Here is a 17,073-nt window from a genome sequence, read left to right as displayed (position 1 = left end):
ATTTGTTTAAACTCTTTTCTAAGTAGTGATTACTTCTAACACTAAGTTCACATCATTTAAAATATTTTCCACACATGGCTTTTTCGTGCAAATTTTAGAGCAGTGCTTCCTGAATGTAAGTGCTAAGTAATCTACATAAAAAGAGTGAGCCTAAGGCTGATTTGAGGGGCTGGAAATACAAAAGATTGCTTGCAGTACAGAGCACTTGAAAGGTATGCTCAATCATGCATTAAGAGACCTTATGCAGTCACATTACAGTTTACTAGTTGTATTCAGTTAATTTGCTTTTTGTTTTTTTTTTACTTGCAGCACATAATTACTAATACAGGCTGCCAGAAAAAGCTTTTAAATTTAGTCTTACCACAAATATGTAATAGTATAAGTTTATGAGGTTTTGACTTATGAATGTATGATTGTTCACTTTTCCAATGTTTCTGGCTCCATAAATAAAGGCCTGTTTGAGTTAATAGTCAAGCTCTTACCATGGCAATCTGAATGCTTATATGTAAACATTTAGTCATGTTCCTGTATTATCTGAGTAGCAAATGAGCAAAGCACCTTTAGATAGGCTATCCCTGTGCAAATAAGCAGCAGCTGTGCTATTGTTCTAGGTCTGCAAATAAATATAAATTTTAATGACCCGGGAAAGAGAAAGATAAAGTGCAGAATGCTCAAAATGTCTTTTGTGCAGAATGTAATTTCATGATAAAACTGCAGTTATAATTTTTTTTCCGAAGTATGTTAGTGCAAATTGGTCATACCTATTTTAAAATTATTTTTGTAATCATTCATAATGACACATTTTGCACTTAGACTAGAAAAAAATTGTAAAAGTATGCTTTTTCATTATTCTTCCTACATCAATTTAACCTAGTAAGCTGGTATAGATGTATGTTTATTGGATAATTTACAAAAAAGATGTAGGTTATATGCCACACTTTATATTTTTGTTTTCATGTGTGTGCGGGCAATGAAAATAGGTCCTGGTGAAAATCACAACATTGACCCTAATGTTTGATGCCCTTATGTGCAAATAACATACTCACATGGCCAGCAATTTTACCATTGTCCTGCTGTGATCAGCCACACCCCCGCTTCACACCAGTTCCCACATTGCCTTATTCCTCTCTGATGTAAATGGCAGCTGGTTGTTTCATCTGGGTTTTTGCAGCTGGCACCTGATGATGTCCTGGCAGATCTGCCCTCTTCTAGCCACTGTCTGTAGGCTGATGCCTCCTGGAATTTCTGACTTGGATATCCTTGGAGGCTGCTGGTTCAGGGCAGACGTCATTCTTGCCGATGTGAGAATGGACTTGAGCAAAAACAATTTAATTAAAAAAAAGTAAACAAAAAAAATAATCCAGTTTTAGAACTGAAAAGGGGGAGAGGGTTGAAAACTGTTTCTTGGTAATGAAGGTCTACTTTAAACCCAAAATTCAAATGACATTTAGTTTGTTAGAGAAGAGTTTTGAAAAAAGGAAGGGTGCATATTGCCAATCCTCTTCTATGGTTCTGTTCAGGTAGAATCATTTGTAGTGACTTTACTACTAGACCAGTAGTTGTTACTAACTCTCAACTACTTCATGTACATGGTATTTATTTCTATTTGTATTCTCCAATTTTCTGGTACAGCCATGCCTAACCAAACAAGCTGTTTCTGCAAACCTTCAGGCTGGATTGTGTGATGATAATTACATTACTTGAATGCCCAATATGTAGTGGATGGTTGTTAAATTAGCCAAGCACCCAAAGTCTCATTTACCGTATTTGCCGGCGTATAAGGCGACCAGGCGTATAAGACGACCCCCTAATTTTGCAGTTTTTTAAGAATTTTTTGCCTGTACTCACTGTATAAGACGACCCCCATTCCGATGCTTCATATTTCTTTCTTCTGGCGCCATATTCTTCTTCATTCTTGCTGGAGCTGGAGCCAATCATGGCGAGTGATGTATTCTATTAATTAATACAAAGCCTGCTTGGATTGGCGGAGGCTGTAACATCATCAGCCCACGCCTCTCTGACTCTCAAAGCCAATCCGAGCAGCCTACTGTATGTAGGCACTCGGATTGGCAGAGGTTGTTACCCCAATCCGAGCAGGCTCTGTATTCATTTGAATACATCGCTCACCAGGATTGGCTAAGCTGTATATACTGAATGTAGACAAAGCTACATACAGTATTACCGCAAATACAGCAGGTATCCGAGCAGCTGACTCGGCGTATAAGACGACCCCTGCTTTTTGGCCATTTTTTTTAAGTGTAAAAGGTAGTCTTATACGCCAGCAAATACAGTACTTATTATTAATATGGCCAAAACTAGCATTCAACTTTTGGTAGATAATGTTCAAAACACAGGCTGGCAACCAAAATGCCATATTTATTTCTGCATTTAAAGCATATCTAAAACTAAAATGAACTGTATAAAGATGCAGTGATACCTCCAGGCTATATTTAGTTAACAATATTATGAGAATCAAGGTTCTTTTTTCTTATGTCTTGGATGATTTTTTCCCCAATGGCCAGTGTAGATTTGGTATTTTTCCTCTGATGCTCTAAAATGTAGACTTCAAATGTAAATGGTCTTTAAGACTACATGGCCCAAACTCACAGTTGAGTGTGGATCTTCCACAACACAATTTACGTTTGCTACATTTATCTAAGCTTAGCTAATCACAAACAAACAGAACATTTTCCAGTAGTAACCCAGTGCTGATCAAGTTGCTCTTCTGGTAAATAATCTGGTGTCTCACAGCAATGTAAGGGGCAGGCTGTCTTGTGCTTGATCCAGAAAGCAGTGAAGAATGAGGGAATGAGAGACACTGCACACCATTAGCTCAGCAGGTGTAAAGAAATGTGAACGGCCTCAGCCTTGCACTTCTCCAAAGCCTGATCCCCCCTGATGCATTTTCCCTGCCCCCCGGGGGCTTAGTTATAGAGCTCCAAAAAAATGTACCTGTAGCATGCAAAAAGCAAACAACAAACTGACCTTGTCTTACAAATAACATTAGAAACAGAGATTTTCAAATATATGTGGAAGCTGCAGTGCCTTGCAAAGGCTTCTCTGTATACTGTGGCCCTAACTCTTCATTTGAGAGTCTCTAAGTTGGAGCATATAAAGCAGTGGATAAATTATGAGCAAGTATGTCTGGAGGGTGCCCACTATTCCTTTAAGGCACAGGGACACATTAGATGCCCAGCAGGTGCACAGTAGCAGCGGAAAGCATCCAATATGTCCCCATGTCATATCCATTGAATAAGCTATACAAGAAAATGCTAACCTTCTCAATTTATGATTAGCCTTTGCATTAAGGTGCTCATGGAAGGGCTTTGCAAGGGCTATCACAAACAAACATAACATTTCCCATCATGCTTACCAGCCAAACTGCAAAAAAAAAAAAATATCCTGTCTAACAATTCACATTAAAAACAGATGGTTTAGTTGCACACATTTGCAAATATATGTGGAAGCAGCAGTGCCTCGCCAAGGCTCCTCGTTACTCTATATTTGTCTCCAAGTTGGAGCATATATATTTATAGCAGTGGATAAATTAGGGGCAAGAACACCTGAACAGAATCCACTCCTCTCTAAAGGCACATGAAAATGTTAAATGCCTAACAAGAGCACAATGGCAGTATCTCTTAGGTAAGTTTATGTTCTGACTCTTGGTATTGGTATTGTGGGGCTCCAGACCAGACTATTGTTTTTCTTACCTCTCACCTTTTCTCTCTTTTTCTTCTCTTTATACCTTGTACATTGTCTCTCTCCATGTCTTCACCTATTAGTGCGCCTAAATGACCAATTAAAGTGTACACTCTGACTTAACATATTAGTAACAAGATTTCTTGTTTGTTTATAGGGTTTAATTTTGTGTTACTTACTGTACATTGATCTGTACTCATACTTTTTCTTGTGATACATTTTAATAAGGACCTTGGACTGAGCTCTCATCCCTTTCCATCTTCTTATACCTGTTGTACAACTTTTCAAAAAATGTCAATAAAATATAATCATCACTACAGCTAAAATAAACTGTAGATTACCAGCCCATGGATGCAAAAGAGTTTTCTTTCCCTTTATTTTCATTTGGTAATACTGGGATTTAGGCTCTGTTCACACTAGTGCGACTTGTTGTGCGACTTTGGACACATTAAAGCGGAGCTCCACCCAAAAGGGGAAGCTTTTTTACCTCCTCCCCATCCGCTGCCACATTTGGCATCTTTTGGGGGGAGGAGATACCTGTTTTTGACAGGTACACGCTTGCACTTCTGGCTTACTTCGCCGCAGCAAACTCAGAAGTTCTGACTTCCTTCCCCTACCGCCAGGCCATTCACAAAGCATAGCGTGCTTCCTGCATGCACAGTAGGGAACTGCAAGGCTTCACTGACAGTTTTCCTTAACCGAGATTTTCAGCACCCGAGAACCGATTGAGAAATAGGCCTCGGGTGACGACACCACTGGATTCGTGGACAGGTAAGTGTCCTAATATTAAAAGTCAGCAGTTACAGTATTTGAGTCGCATGACAAGCCGCAACCATTGATTTCAATGGTACCCATTCCAATCTGTGTATGGTGATAAAATAAGTAGTTTACACAAAAAAAAAAAAGATAAGATTGTTTTTTCTTCCAGTTCATCTCATTGGAAGTAACAAGAACACTGCATTTCTGGTAATATCAACAGGAATTCTGTATTTGTTAACATTTTCTTAGCCTGCAATATAAAAACGAAGGTAGCCTCCACATCTACTTGATGATAATATCCAAAAGGACCAATACATTGCCTTTGTGTGTGACTTTGTAATTTGTACTGTACTATGTGTAATTTTGTACTGTACTACTTGCAACTAATGACAATGGTTACCTTTGTGTTAACAATGTTAAAAACGTTATTTCATTGCGAGTGAACAGATGTAATAAAATTGTTTTAATTAATTACAAAATTCTTTCTTTAAAATGCAGGGCTATGTAGCATGTATTGATGCTGTTATAGCCACAGTTAAACTGCTTCAAATTTTTACAAACGTCTTTTTTCCCTCATGAAACAAAGTCTCATTTTACAGCAAGAAAATAAGCTTCTGCACGGTATTTAATTTCCTCACTAATGTGCTGGTATGTTTAGTTTTAGTCTTTTGCTGTCAAAGGGTCTACAACTTTACTGCACACTGTATTTCTAGCTGCAGTGGCAGACGAAGGAGTTAATCTGACCCAGGGAAAATGTATTCTTAACCAAAGGAAGCTTTATCATGTAAGTAGGTTAAAACACTAGTTGAAAAGCCTCAGGGCCCCTATTTGTTCAAAGGCAAAAAAAAGTTTAAATAGACCTCACCTGGGATAATATGTTGGTTTACATTAACAAATAATTGATGTAACATTCCTTTCTTTTCTGAAGCCACCATGTTTAAGCAAGTTTACTCAAACATTTAATCTCTTCCAAGGAATTATAACAATTATTTTAAACCTTATATCTCATACTTTCAAAATTTACCCAAACCCGTTAACAAAATTTTAACATGGTACAGCTTACCAGTCCTTTGGTGTGTTAACTGAATTCGTTTTATTTTCTTAGGTGTTTTTTTTTCTTGTTTCCACCTGGTGAAATTGCTATTAACATACTTCCAGTCCTGGGGTTATGATGCCCAATGATCATACTATGGGGTTGAATTGCTAAAGGCAAATAGACTGTGCACTTTTTAAAGTGCAGTTGCACTCTGCAAGTGCAGTTGCTCCAGAGCTTAGTATTTGAGGTAAAACTTTGCAAAGATTACCCAATCATATGCAAGGTAAATAAAAAAAAAGAATTTTTGCTTGCACATGATTTGATGATGGAAGTCAGCAGAGCTCCTGCTAATTTAATAAGCTCTGGAGCAACTGCTCTTGCAGTGTGCAACTGCACATTGCAAAGTGCACAGTCTATTTGGTAAATAAACCCCTATGTCTGTGGAGGAGCAATGTTGTCACTCTAAAGCCTCATACACACGATCGGACTTCCATCAAACAAATCCTTGCAATTTTGTCTGAAGGGCGTTGGCCGTGAACTTGTTCTGCATACAGATGGTAGAACTTTTTCAGCCAACATACACAAAACTACATTGTTTTTAAGCTCTTTAGTGCCATCATTTGGGCAACTTCTGCTGAGGTTGTCTGATGTTTAGCATTGGTTCATGTGTGTTTGTACTTTGGATTTTAGTCCGACAGATTTGTGTACACACGATCGCATAATCCGACGGAATACATTTGTTGTCGGACAATTTGAGAGCATGGCCATCCAATATTTGTTGTTGGAAATTCTGACAACAATTGTTCGACAGAGCATACAGACGGTCGGATTTTTTAAAACCCGCCTCCCAAGCCACAAGTGCTTTCACACTGGGTTGGTGTGTTTGCGGACAATACAAAAAGTCCTGCAAGCAGCATCTTTGGGGCAGTTTGGGAGCGCTGTATATGAAAAGTGCTTCGAAAGTGCAGCAGCACGGGTGGTTTTAACTCTTTCTTCGGCCACTATCAGGGGTTAAAATTGCCTGAAAAGCACAGCTTAAATGACAGTAAAAATCTGCTAAAATGAGCGACATTTTACCACTAACGCAGAGCAAAGGGGCCCCATTGTGAAAGTAGCCTTAAGACTACAGATTACTTTCCCTTTCCCCATTCCCAGGTGCTCTGTAGTTCAGAGAAGAAATCTGAACAGAGTTGATAAAGGTGTTAAAAATGGTTGTAAACCTCTAACATCAACAATGAACAAAAATTGTATACTTCTATAGTGTGTACTTCTATCCAAAGCACTGGGTGTGATTGCCTATGTCACAAAGACATTTGTCAGAAAATCGCTATGTGGAATAACTGACAACCAAATTACTTACTCCAGTCCAATGGATTTTAGAGATGCTTATATTGCTCACATTGCTTCTATCACATTGTTTGCTTTAATCAGGCTATATGCGTTTAGTCTGAAACTGTATATATGTTTTCTAAAATACATGTTGCTAAAATGTGCGTTGTTCCTAATCGGGTTAAAATGTTGCAAAATTAACAAAATAGCTATTGTGTTTATTTTTTGGTACTTGACAATAAGCAGCAACTAAATGACTGTAAACTTGACAAGACAACTATTTGTTATAGTGCTTCCAGACAATGAGCCTGACTGACAGCAATGTTTGAATGAAAAGTTTTGACAAGTCAGTTGAATGCACTTCCTTTATGCAGCCTTTCGCAATGTCAAGTTTACTCTGTGTCATTGAATAATGATTTCTAGGTAGAATTTTTCCACTTGAGAGGAGAAAAAAATATACTGAGGGAAAAAATGTATTTTAAATGGATCTTGAAAGCAGTTGGGTTGTAACGAAATCTTAAGCATACACATCTGTAGAATGTCAGGGGTGTTTTCAGCAATTCAGCAGCAAAAGGATCTTATTTTACCAGATGTTGGAATGCATTCCAAATACATTGCATTTACATTGTATATAATATGTTTCATAACATATTGCTTAAATAAATGTTAGTCGTAATATTTAGAATATCGGAGCAGTTTCATACCACTCCACTTTTAATTTGGTTTTAAACGAAACAGATGCATATTTGACATTACAACACAATATGGCTGATGGTTAATAAACGGGCCATGGATGTTCTCCCTTGTCTTCTTGGGGATTAAAGACTATAACACAAGTTGTAATGTTGACATGTTGCAGAATTCACATTTGCTTGGCTGTCAGAAAAGATTGGTGGTAAAAGTGTCAGTCCACCCAAAAGTGGTATTTCAGTGAATGCCAGTAGGCTGAAACAACACAGGCTTTTCATTTCTCATGGGGAGTCTTCTAGGGAAATTTCTGCACCTGCATAAGATTTTCTACAGCTGACTTTGTAGGTCATGAATCTGCCATTGCTGGAACATAATTTCATTCTAAGCGTTAATTGTAATATGTTTTGGGGAAGGCACCAGAAGGAATACCATGGCTGGGTAAAGAACAAACAATTCCAAGAGGGCAGACTTTTCTCTGAAGTACAACAATATCAGAAAGATCACTTCACAAATTTGTATAAGCATGTCTCAAATTTTTCTCCAAAATTCACTCTCCCCTTTTAGATTTTGTCTTAGCAGTCATATGTTCTTTCACCTTGCTCCTATAGCAAGAAACAATGTTTTTTTTACTCAAAATGCTTCTAAAATTCTTGTACGGACAGGTAGTGAGAGGGCAGTTTTAATTATGTAGAGCAGCCCCCACAACTTCATATTCCCAGATTCTTTTCCCTACACACCATGTGAGGGTAGGTTCTTGGGAGTCAAAGAAATATCATTGTTTTGCTGGGAAAGACCTCAATGCATGCATGTGGAAAGTAACAGAGAGAATGTGGATTCTGTGGACTCTGTGGATTCTGTGGACAACAGTTAGGAAGCTGGATGTGAAAGTGTGTCATTCTCCAAGTACTTAGAAGAATTCTGGAGTATGTGAGGTCTGGTTAGTAAGAGAACACCCTTGAAACTGCACTTTTGCAGATAATTACCCTCTAAAGGAATAACAGAAACAAATCATAATATTCACAAAATGGAGTTTAAATTATCAGACTAGAAAACAAAAAATCTTATAACCATGCTATGTGACCTAGTTCTGTCTAAAAGCTAAAGTGGTTGCACAATATAGTACAGTAATTCCCCTACTTACGTATGAGTTCCGTACCGGGAGCTCGTTCGCAAGTCCAACTTGTTTGTAAATCCAAAGCCAATGGCTGCGAGCGCTAATCAGTGTGTTCTGATGGGGCATCCCCCCTGTAAGAACACAATAGTAATATGCTAAAACTCCAACTTTGATACTTTCAGTTATTCACCTGGGTAAGGACTTTTGACTTTCCTGATATGCCTATTACTTCTGAGTTAGTGACTCTGGAAGTACTAAAGTCAGAGGTCTTCATAGCAGCCAAATAACTTGAACTTTCAAGAGGAAGTTAAAAATTGCAACTCCCTATTCTTCCTTCATACAAGCTTTATTTAAAGGCAGAGTTTATTAAAGTGTGGTAGGCATAGCACAGTGTATTCTAATTGTGGGTGCTACATGACAACTTTCAAGGCTGAAGGCGGAATAGCTTTGTAAACATTTTTGGCAGTGGTGCAGACACTCAAACTGATATTTTGGTTTTACTAGTAGGTTTGATGCACGTTCTTTCCTTGGATTGTAAGGCCTTTTTTGTAAAAAGTGATATCCTCATTGGATACTGATTGTCTCTCAGAACTGAATGTTGGAGACCTTAGTTTGGGAACAAAGCAGAAAGAAGTGGGTGGACAACGTCTAAGGCCCCCTTCACACATGCAGACTGTTCAGGTCCACCTGTCAGTTTTTTAAGTGGACCTGAGCAGATGCTCAATGCAGTTATATGGAGTGACGGATGTCAGCGGTGTCATGTCTGCTGACATGCTCTCCGTTTCGCTAAATTTAGATGGATAGAAAACCCTATTTTCCATCCGTCTGGAAAATAGGGCGGATCCATTTTCATCCGATCTCCTATAGCAAAGAGCAAGGATCTGACAAGTCCGTCTCTCCACAGTGAGTGGAGACTGACCTGTCATTCGCCGGCTCAGCAGGGATTAACGGATTGGTCCCTGCTAAGCAAACAGAGTCTGTGAAAAAAGACATTCATGTGTGAAAGGGGCCTAAGACTGTAGAAAACTAAAACAGCTCTGTAGTAGGGTAGGTGGGTAGTACATATTGTGTCAAAGAAAACCAGAGGGCCTGGGGTCTGGTCTTCTACTAAATTTGTATGCTTGTCAGGATGCTTTTTCTTTTCCTTTTGGTCTCTGGAGCTTGCCCAGGCAGAGTGAGTGTAGGCATCCTGCCCAACACTGCATGCTATGATTTTTCCTGGCTGGAAAATGAGGTGCCCTAAATACAAGATAAGTGGGGATGCAGTGCATCACCTTGAACTGTAGTAAACAGGATGTAGAGCTGTCTTGGAGAAATGAAGGCCAACTAAGGCTTGCCAAATAGCGATTCCTGTTGAATCAGACAAAATCTGAGCTGTGCGTGACTGCTAGCACCACTTTGCTCACCACAAGTCGACTGAACAGAATGAAAAATGATCAGCCGATCAGTGATTACATTCTATCAGATGCAGTCATACTTCTGTAGTGTCACTGCATTTAGGTAGTTGCAGATACCTTGGCTGCTGAATAAAAAATTTACAATTAGCGTGGATGGGGAAATCGATTGAAAGTCGAGCTGTGTACAGCTAGATTAAATCTTGAAAAACAAATAATTATTGGACTAACTTTTTATGCATTCCTTTCATTTCTGATCTCAAGCAGTATTTTGCTTGTTTGAAATAGCAGTATAATAGTCAAATAAAATGGTCATTAGGGTAAAACTAAGAAAAATTAAATCTGAAAGTAAAAAAAAAAAAAAAACTATACTTGCAGTGAGGTTTCTTCAATTGCTCATTTTAGGTTACCTTTAAAAAGCACTTTTATTTACCTTATCTCTCACTCCCACAGGCTCCCTCACACCATACAACTGGTACCCGAAAAGCTACTTCATCCGTCAGTCACACTCTAACATCATCACACACAATGCAGGACCAGCAGTACTGTATTGTAAATGAGGGCACTGAGGGCCCACCCACAACCCACAGCATAAGCGAGAAAAGGAGAGTGCTGACTGAGAGGGGAGTGAGGGATAAGGTACGTAAAAACACTTTTAAATCATATACTAAGCAAAAAAAAAAAACTTGCAGTGAGGGAGGAGCCCCACTGCAAGGGTATATTTTTTTTAATATCCCCAGAGTTTAAGTTTACAGCACAATTCATACCTGAGCTTTTTCAATATACAAAATGCTCAGCATTAAAAATGCTGCTGTTGTAAATGGTACCTGATTTAACCTTAGTGCTCACTCACCTGTCACTAGACACCTATTGCTCAAAAAAGTACAGTAGCTTCTTTTCGGGAAAATTGGGAAGTTTTATCCCCATACAATTCAATAGAAGCACCTGAAAAATCATTCAAACATGCATATTACACATAGTTTTCAGATGCTCCTGCAATAAAAGTCTATGTGGTCAAAAAATGCAATCCTGACCCAAAGCAGCTGCTGTACAGCAAAACACTCTTAAAATGCATGAAGAAAAATTTGCAAAAAAAGCCTTCAAAATCATCTGCATACTCTGCACTCAAGTGTGAATGTAGCCTAAATTTTTTCTTTGTACATGGATATTTTGCATTATTTCCAAAACAGTCAGGAAAGTGATATAGTTTATACAGGGGTTGATTTTGGAACTGGAGAGTGCATAATCTGGTGCAACTGTGCATGGTAGCCAATCAGCTTCTAACTTCAGCTTGTTCAATTAAGCTTTGACAAAAAAAAGAATTTTATTTTCTATGCAGAGCTGCCCCAGATTTTTCAGTCTCCAGTTTTGGTAAATCAAACCCACACTCTTTTTATTTTGTCATCCTTGTACATAAAGTATTGTGTTTATAAATGTGCATGGCTAGAGTAGAACTGTGCCAAGTCTCATGTAATGACCTAGCCTTGCTCCAGCTCTAAAGGAAAGCTTCCCCAAGAGAAATATGGAAGTTGCCATTCACTAAGTATTATTGCTAACCCTCTGGATTCCATCTTTTAGGTCACTGACCTAAAACAAGTATACAGATCAGGAATAACAGAACAAATGCAGGACTTCTTATCTGCATACTTGTTCTGGGTTAGTGGCATAAACTATTGAATTTGCAGGGTTCAGGCTACAAGCATTTTCATATTGAGAAATGGGCAATGGAACCCTCCATGTGCCTCTCAGGAAAGCTTTCTATAAAAATGTGTTAGCTAGAGTTGGACTTGCAATGTGTACAGTCTATTTGCCTTCAGTAAATCCACCCCACAGAGTTGTCAACCTTTGACATCAAGTAGAAAAATAATAGTTCTTCTGGTAGGATCTCCAGATATTAAAATTGAAGGGATGCTAAAACTGATTAGTTAATGCTAATGACAGACTGCATCATATATATAGTTATATTTTAAATGTTATTTACATTGCCCTGCTTCTTATACAGACTACCAACAACATTACCAGCAGACTAGCAGGCAATAAAGAAGCCCCCCATCCCCAATATAATCATATGACTTTATTGAAACTCAGTGTTCTGCCATTGGAATCGTTTTATTGTTCTTTGCACTTAAAGCTTTAGAAATAGTTCCATTAAACTGGGCTGCTTGGCAAAAACATTTACATTTTATGAGCATTATTAATTAAACTAAATGTCTTATTTTGTTAATTGACTATTTATATGCATGCATTTGTGTTTTTCTTTAGGCAATGTATAGCAGCAACATAAATTGTGAACAAGAGTTTTATAATGTATCACAGTAGAATGTTAAAGCATCAATACTGAATGTATAAATGCTCCCTAGCTGGGAAATACAGCAAATGGGAGCATAGAAATATAGTTATGCAGGTTTCCAAAACAATCCTACTTTCTAGTTGATTTACCATGCACCATTCCTTTGAAGGTTCAAAGAGAACCTTCTATTAGATAAACAGAGGCTGCCTTTGCTGACATCTTTTCCTGGTAATGATATGTGCCTGAATGTACTTTAGTACTTTGAAGCACTGACCTGAAAGAAGTATGGGTGGAAAAAGTTGTGACTTTACTCTTACTTTCTTCATCTGCGTACATATTTCAGGTCAAAGTCACAAAGCCAAAAGTCAATATAGCAGCCAGGCAGTTGGCATTATAAGGTCATCAGGGGCTTACCCTGTACCTTCTTCTGACAGGTTTACTTTAAGGCCTCATTTACACCTGAGCGTTCTGTAGTTCAAAATTCCAAAATGCTCAATATCTAAAATCCCATTTATTTCAGTGGTGGCAGTTCACATATGAGAATGCAGTTCCTTGAAGCTCGAAGCCTGATGCTCCAAGAGCTACATGAGCTCTTTTTGAGGCTTGACCCCTTGACCTTGATGGGACTACCTGAAAATGCACCAATCAAGTTTTTCCATGTGTTTTTTCAGGTGTTTTTAGCCTGTAAGAACTAGTGTCCTTCATTTAGTGCTTTCCATTGGCAAAAAAAACAAAACATAAAAACTTGACTATATATTGGGGCACAAACTCTCCACAAAAAAGCCTACAAATTGTGTGAATGTAGCCTTAAAAAGGGTTTTTGAATTCTACTGGACCTTTATCCTCCTTCTCTTGTCTACTAATGTAAACTGTAAACTGTATCTTGGACTATAGGAAGACTTACTGCTCGAAAAACAAATACCTTTTATGGTATTCACCCAGTAAAGTTGAACAAAGGTTGAACATGAAGTTCTAACTCACTTGTTTACACATGACAAGACTATTTAGAACTCCATATTGCTAATACGTACATCTTCCCGGTATGATAAAAAGGGAGAGAGGAGGAGCATAATACAGTATAAAAGTGGTTACCATGTTGACTTATCAATTAGGGGCCATTGGCCACAGGTCTTCTATGTTGTCCAATTTAAAGAAACCAGTGGCATACTTGGAGTACATTGGCATGCCTGTTTAAAAATGTCTGGAACTGGTCATTTTCAAAATCGCTGTGAAAGCTTATATAGAGCTAGTTAATGGAAAGTAATTCTGTGAACTCAGAAGATAATATGAAAGGGTGTTGGGGAAATGATTGGACCATACTGATGCTGCTGTCTGTTAACTACCACAAGGCATACTGCACACTTAGAATCTGGGAAACAGTGTATGACGTTGGATTACAGACCAGCAACTGAAAGATTTCACGTGACTTCAACAGTGGCAGTTTCTGTATATGGTTCTGTTTAAATCAAATGGATTATCATGGCATGTGTAGTCACCTGTATCTATATGGGTTATTAGATTATACTTTGTATTCTCCTTTTTTAGCATGACTAATCGTGGTCTATAAACCTGATTTTAATAACAAAACCAAATAGAAATGTTTAAAAAACGTATTGGAATTTATAGGGCAACACATGTAATTCTCAAATCAGTCACTTTGATAACTAAGCTTAAAGTAGAAGTCCACCCTAACACTAAAACCCCTGCATCTACAGACATCCACGATCTAACACTAACCTATATAGCCCTGTAAAGAAGAAATCAGTATACATACTTTTTTGAAGCCGATCTGACCCGATCCCACTCTGAACTGTCAGCTGCGGCTTCTCTGTGGAGGCGGGTGCAGAGGTGGTAGCCGACAACGAAAGCCTGATAGTAGGTCTATAGGTGACATCACTCCCCATTAATTTCACAGCCGTTGTTTGCTGTGTCCTCTGCAGAGCTCCCGCCGCTGGAGACAGATCGAATTGGCTTCAAAATAGGTATGTATACTTATTTCTTCTTTACAGGGCTAGATAGGTTAGTGTTAGATTTTGAATGTCTGTAAATGCAGGGATTTTAGTGTTAGGGTGGACTTACACTTTAACAATAAAAGCAACAAATAAAAAACAGAGAGCAAAATTAATGAATAAACTGATGTTGTGAACAAAATTTAAAGTGAAAAGGAGATATTGCTAGCAATCAGAGGCTGAGAATGTTTAATAAATGTACTGTAGATGTTCCTTAGTTATATATACATTACATTATGAGAGCCACATGGAAAACTTGGAAAACTCTTCCAACTCTTCCAATGCTCTTGCCCTGTAAATTGACACCAATGAAATAGACTTTCTTTATTTTTCAATCAATGTGCATACCCTAGGGGGGTTTCTGGGCAACTATCATGTGCCCTTTACCCCTTATGCTTGTTTATATTTCAGATGTAGTAGCCTAGTGATGAAATATAACCTAATAATCAAGCACTTTGTTGCACACTTGTTCTTTTCAATTTCAGTAATAGGACTTATTTTTTTTAACAAACCTATATATGTAAAACACTGTTTGATGATTTATATAGAAACAAAGACCATCAGTTATATAACAGTAATGTGTTGTGTCAGGGGATTTAGACAAATAGTCAAATGGAAAGAGAAGGAAAGCAATTTTGAAATTGCTTTTGTAGGATTATATTAAATACAGAAAGTCTGTGTTTTTAAAACAATGAAAAGTGCATTTACAAAATGTAGGTCATGCAAACACTCTATACTTTCATGAAAATACAGACTTGCGTGTTTTGCTGGCATCAGACAAATTTATGTGCTTTGTACAACCACTTAAATCATTAATACCATAGGGAATCTCAATGGTTTTGTTACATCTTGTGCTGAATAAAGTAACATATCAGCAAGACATTGTTAAAGCAACTGCAACCTTTAAGATCTGCTTCATTCTTGTGATGAGATAATAAATATAACTATTGGGTGTTGGAATTTAGTCAATCACCATACTGAAATTAAAAGACATCTAGTGGAATTAAATAAAATTAGGTTCAGAAGTTAACGATGTAGTTGCCCTCATTGTCCAATCATATTTCTGCTTCGGGCATTTTAGAGTAGTCTAATGGATGTTGATATCTGATTTACTGCAGTGAATTATTGCTCAATTCTTGCTTAATAGCCATTACTTGATTGCCAATGTTTACCAAGTGTATGTAACACCAACAATTTATGCTCCAAGTCTGTCATTCTATATGACTGGAAAATGAAATGGATCTGTTTTGGATTCTTGACTCTTAATATCTTTTATTAGATGGTTATCCATTAGTTAGGTAGGCGACAAAAACTCCCTTGACCTAAAGGGATGTACACACGGGCCAAATATCTGGCGGCATCGGTCAGTTCAATAGAAACATGCGGGCCTATGTGTACGGCAGCTGGTATGACAAAAGCCAGCTTCCGTCAAAGGGGCACAACTAAAAAAAAAGATCTGCCGATTGGCATCCAAATAGTACTTTCAGCCAATGGCAGTCCCCCTGTCAAAACACAATAGCTTAGCAGGGGAGATCACTGTGCTAATATCGGATACTTAGTACATTGAACATAAAAAAAACCTGTTAGTGTGTACTATTAAGGTTTAAAAATCTGAAAAATATTCCATGCATATGCTTACCCTAACCCAGCATGTCTACACCTTTGCAGATATTTTTTGAAAGGAGCGTTAAACTCCGAGTCAAGAAAGCGGAATTAACTATGGGCTTGGTTTATTCCAAGTTTGGCAATACTGGCAAGGATTTGACTAATCAAATTCGGCTTGAATCCTCTAATTTTTATTAATAACATTTTTTTTGGTGGATGTAGCAGTCATATAAGATATGACCGCTGAAAAACATTGTAGCTGAATGTAATTCCTGTATCTTCTCTAAATGCATTTCTTATATGGTTTTCATTTTTAAACAGGACACAGTTGGACACAGAAAGAGACATTTGAATGTGTCAAAGGGAAGTAGGAACCCAGTCAGAAATCCTGTTCCTGAACCACCATATGGGGGATGCTGCTAGAGACTGCAGATTGTGCTTCTGCATGTGTAAAAATTAAGCTACACTATGCATCAAAAGAATATATAAGCCATATAATTTGTAGAATGCAGTAGCCTCATCAGCAGCTGGCATATTTTCAGCTTGGAAAATACCATCTTTAAAATAAATTGTTTAAGGATTCAGGAGAAAAACTGAATTTCCATTTTTTTTTCAACATGAATAGGCAAATGTGATCAGTATAAAAAATGAATTGATGTAATCTTTCAAAACAGAAGAGCATGAATATGGATGATTCTGCACAGAGGAAAAGTTCTGCTTATTTTAATGAGAAAACTAATTACAAAGAGGTAGACAGCTATTTTGTAATTGCTTATTCTCTTCAGAATGTTAAAGGGTTATATACAAGTCACTTATAGTACATCATGTGATGTCATTGCCAAGACAACAGCTTGATTTTTCGATTAGAGCCTATTGTGGAAATACTGTAATGTTATGATTGCACACATTCTCATAGTATTTGCCTTAGTGTTTTTTTTTTTCTTTTTGTTTATTTGTTTGTACATCAGTGGCCAAAAGGGCCGAATTCTCTTAAAATGTAATAAAGATTCAACAAACACATATGACAGTCATAACATCCTTGGCTATGGCAAAAATGATTTTCCTTTTTGGAAAACTTTTCTGTGCCCATTTTTACAGAAACATTGTCAATTGGAGGTAGAGTTTAACATGTTTCTGTTTACTAATGA

The 17,073-nt window shown here is 37.7% G+C and overlaps 1 protein-coding gene across 4 annotated transcripts in view; it reads left to right on the top strand.

The window, feature by feature from the left end:
- The window catches only part of TOX (thymocyte selection associated high mobility group box), a 300,519-nt gene that overhangs the window by 56,683 nt on the left and 226,763 nt on the right, over positions 1 to 17,073 (top strand). For 2 of the 4 annotated variants that reach the window (XM_040354249.1, XM_040354248.1), the window contains exon 2: positions 10,475 to 10,660. The exons of the other annotated variants lie outside the window; for them this stretch is intronic. In XM_040354249.1, coding sequence (XP_040210183.1) covers positions 10,475 to 10,660 — 186 coding nt within the window. The remainder of the gene's footprint in view (positions 1 to 10,474; positions 10,661 to 17,073) is intronic. 4 annotated transcript variants of the gene reach the window in all.

The sequence above is a fragment of the Rana temporaria genome, chromosome 5 (assembly GCF_905171775.1).
Source record: "Rana temporaria chromosome 5, aRanTem1.1, whole genome shotgun sequence".
In the NCBI taxonomy this organism is placed as follows: Eukaryota; Metazoa; Chordata; class Amphibia; order Anura; family Ranidae; genus Rana; species Rana temporaria.
Note: the sequence above shows the minus strand (reverse complement) of the source record. Positions and strands in the feature narration are given on the sequence as shown.